At 43.3% G+C, this 10,200-nt stretch overlaps 1 protein-coding gene across 9 annotated transcripts in view; it reads left to right on the forward strand.

Moving 5' to 3' along the window:
* Positions 1 to 4,877, forward strand: part of SMARCA2 (SWI/SNF related BAF chromatin remodeling complex subunit ATPase 2) — a 121,484-nt gene extending 116,607 nt beyond the window's left edge. For all 9 annotated transcript variants that reach the window (XM_034410314.2, XM_087886182.1, XM_034410313.3 and 6 more), the window contains 3 exons: positions 2,187 to 2,316; positions 2,627 to 2,769; positions 4,008 to 4,877. In XM_034410314.2, coding sequence (XP_034266205.1) covers positions 2,187 to 2,316; positions 2,627 to 2,769; positions 4,008 to 4,043 — 309 coding nt within the window. In that variant the 3' untranslated portion in view covers positions 4,044 to 4,877. The remainder of the gene's footprint in view (positions 1 to 2,186; positions 2,317 to 2,626; positions 2,770 to 4,007) is intronic.
* The last annotated feature ends 5,323 nt before the right edge of the window (positions 4,878 to 10,200 follow it).

Here is a 10,200-nt window from a genome sequence, read left to right on the forward strand (position 1 = left end):
CCACTCTGCACAATGGCACTCCTCATTGGCAGCAACAGCCCTCAGCAGTCTCAGCTGGCTTCCATGGCCCCTGCCACAACCAGCTGCCACAACACAAAGTCCTTGCCATCCTGTGTTTTACAGGCCACAGCCATGCCTAGTTAACCTTTGCCATCTTCCTCCTACTGCTGACAAGATAGGACCAGTCTGGCCCTATGAGAAGCAGCCGCTGACTATGAGTCTTCTTTCCAAGACTGTTTTTGCAGTTGTCCAAATAACACACCCCATTCTCACAATGCTCTGGAAGGCTTGTAAGGCACTGGAACTTTCCACAGGTCTTCTGAAACATCGCAAGAATAGCATGTACAATTTGGAGAATGAAGGTCAGGGCTTTCTCGCAAGGTTTTTAGAAGGCCTCAGAATCCTTGTGAAGTTGCATTGCAGATCATCAGTTGAGCACATGATGCCAGGAAGAGGACACAATCCTAGAGGATAAAGAAGGTTAAGGGAGAGTCTAAAGCTGGCAGGGCTGGGAACTGCATATATGCATGCTGCTTTCATCCTGCAAAATTAGAGCAGGATGTAGACTTCCCCAGAATCAAGCATCTTATATCTTGCTTCTGTTTAGTTGAAAAACAGTGTGAAAGGGAATGATTTGTTCATTTAATTCTTTAAATTGTAGTGGAAAGTTTGGGGATTTTTTTTTTGTTTTGTTTTGTTTTGTTTAAAGATGCAACTCAACTTCCTGGACTGATTGGAGAACTATAAGAGTTCTCCAACACTGGAACACAATCAACACTTTTGGAAGATTTATGTTCAGAAAAGAGCAAATTATCCCTTGAAGTGACCAGTTTGAGAATCCCTGGAACACTGTTTTATATGCAACTACCCAACATGTATTACAAAAGGGAGATTTAGAATAGCCAGTTCTCAACCTGCCATTGCTATTCTTCAGGAATAATGCTGAATTCCAAAGAGAAATCTTATAAATCTTATAGTCTTCAAAGAAGACTATTGTCCAATGCTATTGACAGTGGGGACACTATATCATTCCTAATGAATATTCTATAGTCTTAGTACTATAGCTTGCATGTTTATTGCACAAGGAAGCCTAAAAGTAATAAGAATCCCAAACTACTTTTAAAAGCAATTAACCATATAGTTTACACCTATTATCTGTGATCATCTGAAATGCAAGTTAAGTGACCTCATATTTATAAAATGGCTTTGAGCTATTGTAGTCATATTAATCATCGCAATAGTACCAGTTCATTTGAGAAGGAAGATTAATGTTCAAACCTTCTTTTGCAAATACAGTTATACAAAAAAGTAATCTAATGCAGAACTCAGGGTTTTTTTTTTCCAAAGGTGATCTTTAAGTCATTTAGTGATATGAGCTGATAAAGTAAAATATATATTTTTTAAAATCCTTTGAAAAATTTGAGAGATCAGGAATTGACTGTAAGATCGAGTACTTGTTCCCTCTAGCCTCACAGGTTCTGTGCATAAAAATCATTTTTTTTCCTTTTTTACCTAGATAATTACCTAGATTAGGGGGTGTCCAATGTTGGCAATTTTAAGATCTGTGGACTTTAATTCCCAGAATTCCCCAGCCAGCAATTGGCATTAACTAGGTTGAAATCATTAGAGATATAAATCTTAAATAGTGATTCAGGGTCTTGCTGGATAAGCCAAAAGAATTTTCGGGAGGGGAACTGGAGTTAGGATACTGCAATACTTTATAACCTTTTACAGCAACTATGGCTGAGCACTTTAGATACTTACAGTTTATATCATAAAGATTCTGTTACCAGCAAATAAGAGCCATTTTATTTTTCTGCCATAATTAGCACCCAAGGACTGCGCCTATTTCATGTTGAATATATAGTTAGACTATAATCTAAATCTTAATTAGAGCTTTCCATGGAAGACTTTAATAGCATTAGTACTGCACGATTAAATAATTTAGGCATAAAAATAGGTTGGAAATGTGAAAAGCACTATAATATGGAAGCTCACTTAATTTAGTGCATAAAAAATTAACACTGCTATTTCTTATAAAATGCATGTAAGAAGAATGATGTCTTGTTCAGAGAGAGAAGAGGCCATGCTCTCTGTGGGTTTGAATGGAAAACAACCTTCCATGCTGTGGATTTTTGATGAAGCGCAGCTTGCATTTCTGACACACATTTGCTTTCATGCTCCAGATCTATGAGGACTCCATTGTTCTTCAGTCCGTCTTCAAAAGTGCACGGCAGAAGCTTGCCAAAGAAGATGAAAGCGAGGAAGACAGCAATGAGGAAGACGAAGATGAGGAAGACGAGTCAGAATCTGAATGTAAGTCTTTCATTCAAAAGCAAGAACAAGCAATCTGTCTTTTTGGCAAACTGACCGTCTTTGCCATTCAAGACCTAACTAGAGAAAGTGCCATTTGGGCCAGTAAAATAACAATAAAAAGAGAATTTTTACCATTCAGATTATTTCAAGCTAAGTAATATATTTTTATGGTTTAGCTGTGGTTTTTGTAAATCTATGGGTCAGAAAAAGGAATAGTGAGGAAATCCCTTACAGAGTGGGACATACATGTTTGTTTTAAGAGTATAAATTTTGGCATTCAAGTTCTCAACAATTTTTTCTGCTTTCTCAGCAAAATCTGTGAAAGTGAAAATTAAGCTAAACAAGAAAGAGGACAAAAACCGAGATAAAGGGAAAGGCAAGAAACGCCAGGTTCGGGTCAAAGCCAAACCGGTTGTGAGTGATGATGATACTGATGAGGATCAAGATGAAAATGTAAGTATGGCCTTATTGAATCACTGATACTTTTTCTTTTCCTTTCTCTTCTTTACTCTTCACTGCAATCAGTCTTACACATACTAATCTTTGCATGTTAATATTAGGGGGGTGTATCGAAATTTTTAAAAAAGAAGTAAGCAGTAAAGTTTGCAGTCTGCTTTCTATCCATTTATGGCATATTTGGACAAAATATCAAAAGTGATGTGCAGCTTGTCCTGAACACCAAAATAGATTGTAGTTCTCAAACCGACAGCAAATCACCCAGGGGATTATATCTCAATGTATTTTTTCAAAAATCCTATGGAGTATGACCAAGCCTTGAGTTTACATAAAATAGCTCTCTAATCTCAGTCTGTCAGTACAAAAGCTAAGTATTAAGAACTCACTGGTGTAAGAAATAGAGGTGAGCGGGAGGTTATATTTTTACTATGCTTTATTAGATTACAGCTTACTAGTGTATGACGCTCACAATTGGAGTCAAGCATCTTCTAAATTAATTAATCTATTCCAAGGTGCAGCAACATATATACAGTATATCATATTTTGTAATTAAGAAATCAGGTTACCATTAAATACAAGCACAAGCCTGGGATTTACGTTCAATTCTAGAACTGAAAACACACCAAGTCGCAGTTGAAACTATTCTTAGCTTTTCCTCCAAAATTGATTCTGTGTTGGCATCCTGTTTTATAAGGGGAAGGGAAATCAAACTGTCTTGTTGCTGTTAATGAATGGGAGCCAAGAATATTTGGTGCTCCACTAAAGATCCCATTTTATGTTCAGCCAACTCCTGCATTACAAGACAGGCTTTCTGAAAGATGGAAGCCCCTGCTCTGAATCCTGCAGTTGTGGTGCTTCTTGAATCCTCGAATCACTAACAGAAACAAGATTCCTTCTTGCAGATCAGCTCCATCCAGTAACTTTGTAATTCATGACAGTGCCAGGTATAATCTCCTTCACATTCCTGTGTGAGCGTAGGTTTGTATTTGGTTTAACCACTGGCTTAGTGGCATGGACAACATATAACCTTCAGTGGCTCCCCTAGCTCTCTGCCTTGAGATGGTTGTAAGGACCCAACAAAATTATTCTGAAGTAGTCATAAGGAGTTAAATGCATTTAGTTCAGTAGAACCTGCATGCCCACTTAGATTTCCACCTCGTTTCTTTATTGCCATTCCTTTGCTCATTATTATTTTGAGAATATTCTAACTTTTTCCCTGTTCCTCTTACATTTAGGACCAGTCGGAAGTAAGTGGAAGTGACGACGAGTGATCCACACAGTTTAAAGACAAAATTTCTTCTCTCGGTTTACACCCAGTGAATTCACTTGGTCAGATAGGCATCGGGGTGCTTCTGTATTTATATCATCTATAAATTAACTTTAGGGTTAGTATCAGACAAACATATTTTGTGGTGTAAAAAAAATGTAACATACTGTGACCAAAAAGGCCTCAAAGGAAAAACAAAAAACCCCTTTTGATGGGAAAAACATGGGTGGATAGTATATTTCTATGGGTTGGATTTAGCTAACTAATGATTTGACAATTCCTGGGTTCGATATTTGATTAGATGCTCTCAACCGGCATCAAGAACGTTAAAAAAAAAAAAGTCTTTTGTAGCATTGCTAACCAGGAGCCATTAAAAGCAACTGGTGATTTTATTTTTCATCAGGCAATTTTCCAAGTTTTATTAGTTCTGTATCTGTTTTACATTGTGCTACATAATATGCAGTTTTGTTTAATAGCTTCTAAATGTACAGTAGCTAGTCTCTCGCCCACCCTATACCATTTGTTGCTTCAGTTTATGCTCCATAATCTCTTGAAAAAGAAATGCTTTTTGAACTGTATACATGAAATTTATGTCTACTGTAAACTTTACTTTTCCCCCCCTCCTCTTTTTTCCCCCTGATTATAAAAAGTTGGATTTAAAATGCTGTTAAATATTGCGATTATAGTATAATGAATGGCTTTTTTCATCAGATTCTTTTGCGCTACCATTTATGGTTTGTTACCTTTCCTCAAAGTGTACTTATCTTTGCTTTCTTTGCACAATGTCTTTGGTTGCAATTCATAAGCCTGAGGCAAATAAAATTCCAGTAATTTTGAAGCAAGAGTCCTTCCTTTTCTTTACCAGGGCAGGGCTGGGGAGGAAGAGGCAGTGCCCATGATCCCCATCTCCATTTGCAAGTACTGAGAGATAACCAAGGTGCTAAGATTGGGTCAACCTCACAGACATTCATTATTGCTGCTGCTCTGTTCCAGAAGATGTGTCCCTATGGATTACACTTACTATATCTTATATACTTTTCAACATTACATTTTGTTGTTGTTGTTGTTATTCCGAGGGCTTTTCACAAATACCTTGTCAGTGGTAAGTGAAATAAAATAAAAATATATTTTAAAACAAAACAAATAATTTTTATAACAGCAAGAATAACTGTTAAGAAACCACATCAAAGGGAGGATCCCATGTTGAAATCCCATGTTGAAAGCAACAAACACTCAATGGGAATTCATCATTTTTCCAGTGCGCTGCTTCCTACATTCCATGGCTGGGATTTTCACTTATACGTAGCTGACCGCTGGGTGTTAATTATTCAAATTTCTGCTCTGGTCTCCACCCCCTTTTATGCTGATTACTTCAGCCTCTTTCACTCAGTAGCTGAGTACACTGGTGTTTTGGTTTTCTTTGTGTTCTACTTCATGAGTTATTGCATTAATTTTGGTTTAATTTAAGTTAATTTATTTATTTAATTTATTTAAGTTAATTTAATTCACTTGATTAATTAATTGATTGATTTAATTTAATTAAGTTCTTTTAATTTAAGTTGATTTAATAATTCATTTCTAGTTATGCTGGGACTGTATTATTCTTGTATTGGACAATTTGCAACTGCTGCTTACAGGTTTGGAGTTTCTGTGTCCCAGACCTTTGAATTTTTCTTGAATTCCTTTAATTCAGCAGCCATTCGGAGTCAGCCCTGTTGGGCTGCTACGTGCATGCAATTAGCCGCAGGCAGTGCTGCTGGGCAACTGGTGAGCTGGTTCATCCGCTCCCGCCTCAGTCCCAGCTGGGTTTCGTTAAAGAAACCTTCAGAGCGGCTCCGGAGTCCATGCCTAGGCTCCAGGCATACTCTGAGGTACGGAAGGATGGTGGCCGCCATTTTGGAGCGGTTTGGGCGGCTTGCACGCTACGAAGCGGCAGCAAGCCAGAAGTTGTTAATTGAGGACCGGTGTTCCCTGAGGGGACCGGATTGAAGAAATATTGATTTGGGGAGTGCTGTTTCATTACGGGAGCGCCCATAGAGAGCCATTTTGACTGCAATTATTGGCGGCCGCCATTTTGACTCTCCCTCGTGGCGGCCGCCATTTTGTTTGGAGTTAGTGGTGGGCGCCATTTTGTTTTGCCCTCGTGGCGGCCGCCATATTGTCACTGCCAAAAATAGAATTAATAATTTATTGCATTTCACCCTGGCTCCTGGGGCTGTTTGTGGGACTGGAGTCTGTTTCTGGACATTATGTTAAGCCTTGCCAGCTTGTGACTTATCTTGTTCTTAAGCCTATTAGGGGATAGGCTAGGATCCCTGGGTTATTGTCTGGTCTTTGGGCCTTATATATATTAATGATTATTTTGCCTCACTATTTTACAGTATTGCAATTGTTCTGCTGGCATGGCTGATCCTGGCATTTCTTCTGAATTGGAAGAGGAATGCAGTCCACCCAGAGATTTACCAGCATCCCCCCCCCCCAGGGGCTCTAAAGCCAAAGACAGGAGTAAAGGGACCAAGTCTCGCAAATCTTCTCAAAGAAAGGCTCCTGCTAAGGATAGATATGCTCTTAGGAGGCACAATGCCTTAGAACGCCAATATAACAGGGCTAGACAATCTTCTCAAGTGAGATCTCCTTCTGAAATCTCTCCTGATCCTGTAGTCTCTTCTCTTCCAGTCTTTGGGAATTTGCCTCATCATCTTCCTCCAGAGATGTCTGGAGTGGCCCAAGAAACTTGTGTTAGTCAACAAGAAGTGACCAGACCTGCTACCATTGAAGTCCCTGTTTTGGTCCATCAAGCTCAGGAAGCTGATCCTGAGGTGGAAGCGGAATCTGCTGCTTCTCATACTGAACCTCCTCTAACTGTTTCTGCGGGGCCTTCTGCTGTGACTGAGCCACAACTTAATGTTCAGGCTATGTTGTCAGATGTCTTGGCAAGGATTCTGTCCACAGGCCTGCAGCAAGGTGGGCAAACTGGCCTACAACCCGTGCCACTTCCTGGGTGGAAGGGTCATTTGTCTGAAAGACCTTCTACATCTGCGCATCATGGCTATGATTCCAGCGATGAGTCTGAGGTGGAGGAAGATATTCCTGAGGAGATGGAATTGTCAGAAGATGAGGACTTCGTTCCTGAGCAGCCAGTTTTCACAGGCCTCTTCAGACGGTCTGTTTTCCGATCTCTCCTTCACAAGGCCAAGGTGACCACAAAGTTTGGCTTGTCCTCTGCTCCTTCTGCTGACACCTCCAGGGAGTCTTCTCTACATGATCCCTTGTTTCAGGTGTCCAAACCGGACAAGGATGTTATCCCTTGTCCACCCTTGTTTGCTGAAGTTGTACAAAGTGGTTGGGCTCAACCCGGCTCTTTGACTGCTCGCAGTGCCCTTGACAAGAAACTTTATTGTTCGGCTCCCGAATTGGAGAACATTCTGGCCTTGCCCTCGGTTGACGCCCCAGTTGCAGCTCTCACCTCATCGTCTGTCATTACAACTGACATTGTGGATGGACTTAAAGCAGAGGATCAGAAGGCAGAGTTGGCTTTCAGGAAGACGCACCAGGCGGCTGCCTGGGCGGTCAAAGCAGCCACTTCCACCTCCTTCTTCACTAGAGCTTCCTTACTCTGGTTGCGCCAATTACAAGAGAGATTGTCTCCTGATGACATCAGACTACATCATGATGTCAACAAACTGGTGGCGGCTGTGGAATATTCAGCAGACGCTTCTCTGAATGTTGCTAAGTTTGCCTCACGCACTTTGACATCAGTAGTGACTTCTCGTAGGATGTTTTGGTTACGTAATTGGAGAGCCGATGCTAAGACCAAATGGAAGCTGGCGTCAGCGCCCTACACAGCCTCAAAGTTGTTTGGAGCAGCACTAGAGCCATTGCTAGTAGAGGACAAGGATAAACGCGAGATCCTTCCGGCATCCTACAGAAGGCATGAGCGCAGGTATGCGCCATACGGGCAGCGACAATCCTTTCGTCCGTTCACTGGATCAGGGATGTCCTATCAACAAAGACCTTATTCTCAAGGATTGGATCGTCCCTCGGACAGACAGTCCTTTCAGGACAGAGGCCGGCCGCATGTCCAATCTAAACGCCCTTTCCGGGGATCCGGATACAGACCGTACAGACGAGGCAAGTGGCTCAAGGCCGTTGGCTCCCATTGGTGGTCGTCTCCAAGGTTTTCATCATCAATGGGAGTCCTCCACGTGCGAGCAATGGATCCTTCGCACGGTAACCTTCGGTCTCTGTCTAGAATTTCTCTCCACCCCTCCAAGCCATTTCATTCGTTGTCAGGTGTCACCGCTTCCCGCAAGAAGACAACTGATGGAGGCAGAAATCCAACATCTCGTCTCCATCAATGCCATCGAACCACTTCCCGCGTCCCAGGAAGGGACAGGCTTTTATTCCACAGTGTTTCTGGTGCCCAAGTCCTCGGAAGGCGTCAGGGACATTTTGAACTTGAAATTTCTAAACCAATTCATACTTTATCGAAGGTTCAAGATGCAGTCCTTGAAGTCAATTCTGGCATGCATAAGACAGGGTGACTTTCTGCAGTCGGTGGATCTCAAAGAGGCCTATCTACATGTGCCCATCCATCCAGCACATCGCAGGTTCCTGCGTTTCAAGTACAATGGCCATCATTTCCAATACTGCGCGATGCCCTTCGGTCTATCTTCTGCGCCAAGAACATTTACCAAATTAGTGGCAGTAGTCGCAGCACAGCTCCGCCTGATACCAATACGAATCCTGTGTTATCTCGACGACATTCTTGTGCTTTCCTCTTCTCCACAACAGGCGACTCGCAACATAACAGCTGTGATCACTGTGTTCCAACAGCAGGGCTTCACCATCAATTTGCAGAAAAGTCATCTCTCACTCACCAATCGCATTCTTCACCTGGGGGCGATCATAGACTCCAACCAGGGTCAGGTGTTTCTTTCGCCAGAACGGATCCGCAGCCTCAGGAGTCTGGTGTCTCAGGTGAGATCACCCAGAGCGGTGTCCCCCCTGCTGCTTTCCCAACTTCTGGGGAAGATGGTGTCGTGCATAGCCATCGTTCCTTGGGCACGCAGACACTCCCGTCAGCTGCAATGGTTTCTTCTGCAGTTCCAGAAGTCGGGGAGAGGCACATCCACGACGCCTGTGTTTCTCCCAGCTCAAGTTCAAGCATCGCTCCTATGGTGGTTTTCGCCAGCGTTGTTGAAGGGGTGCACCTTTCTGGAACCAGACCGGCTCGTTGTAACATCAGACACGAGCCTACAAGGGTGGGATGCTCACCTACTGAACGAGGTTGTCCAAGGTCTTTGGTCTCCGGAGGAGAAGATGCACAACATCAATTGGCTGGAGCTGAGAGCGGCGCGTCTGGCCCTTCGACAGTTTCGTCCCCTCTTGGAAGGTCAACATGTCCTACTACTCACGGACAACATAACAACGAAGGCCCATGTGAATCGAGAAGGGGGGACTCGATCCAAACCCTTGATGATGGAGGCGGAGAAACTGTTGTCTTGGGCAGAATGCCACACAAGGTCGATTCGGGCAGATCACATTTCCGGAGAAGTCAACGTTCAGGCGGACTGGCTCAGTGGAGAACAGCTCGATCCGGTGGAGTGGCCCCTTTACCCAGGGACATTTCAGGACATAATTCAGAGGTTCGGGACACCCCTGGTGGATCTTTTCGCCACGCCTCAAAACACGCAGCTCCCCAGGTTCTTCTCCCGGTTTCCCTGAGAGGGAGTGGAAGGTCACGACGCTCTTCGTTGTCGGTGGCCCTCAGGCCTGCTTTATGCATTCCCTCCTCTGCCATTGATCCCGAGAGTCGTCCGGAAGGTCCTGAGGGAACGAGCCGAACTCCTTCTCGTCGCCCCTTGCTGGCCGTGCAGAGCATGGTACACAGACTTGGTGAATCTTTCCACAGCTCCCCCTTGGACTCTTCCTCCGCACAAGGTGTCGCTCTCCCAAGGTGTCATCGCCCACTCAGACCCTCAGTGGCTCCGGTTAACCGTGTGGCGCTTGAGCGGGTGCTCCTGAAAAAGGATGGCCTTCCAGATGATGTGATACACACCATTCAATCGTCCAGCCGGCCGTCGACGATTCGTATCTATGAGGCTTCTTGGAAAGCCTTCACTGTCTGGTGTTCTAAGCGTCATGTCGATCCCACGTCG

The sequence above is a fragment of the Pantherophis guttatus genome, chromosome 2, assembly GCF_059756535.1.
Source record: "Pantherophis guttatus breed Tessera chromosome 2, ASM5975653v1, whole genome shotgun sequence".
NCBI classification, from domain to species: Eukaryota; Metazoa; Chordata; class Lepidosauria; order Squamata; family Colubridae; genus Pantherophis; species Pantherophis guttatus.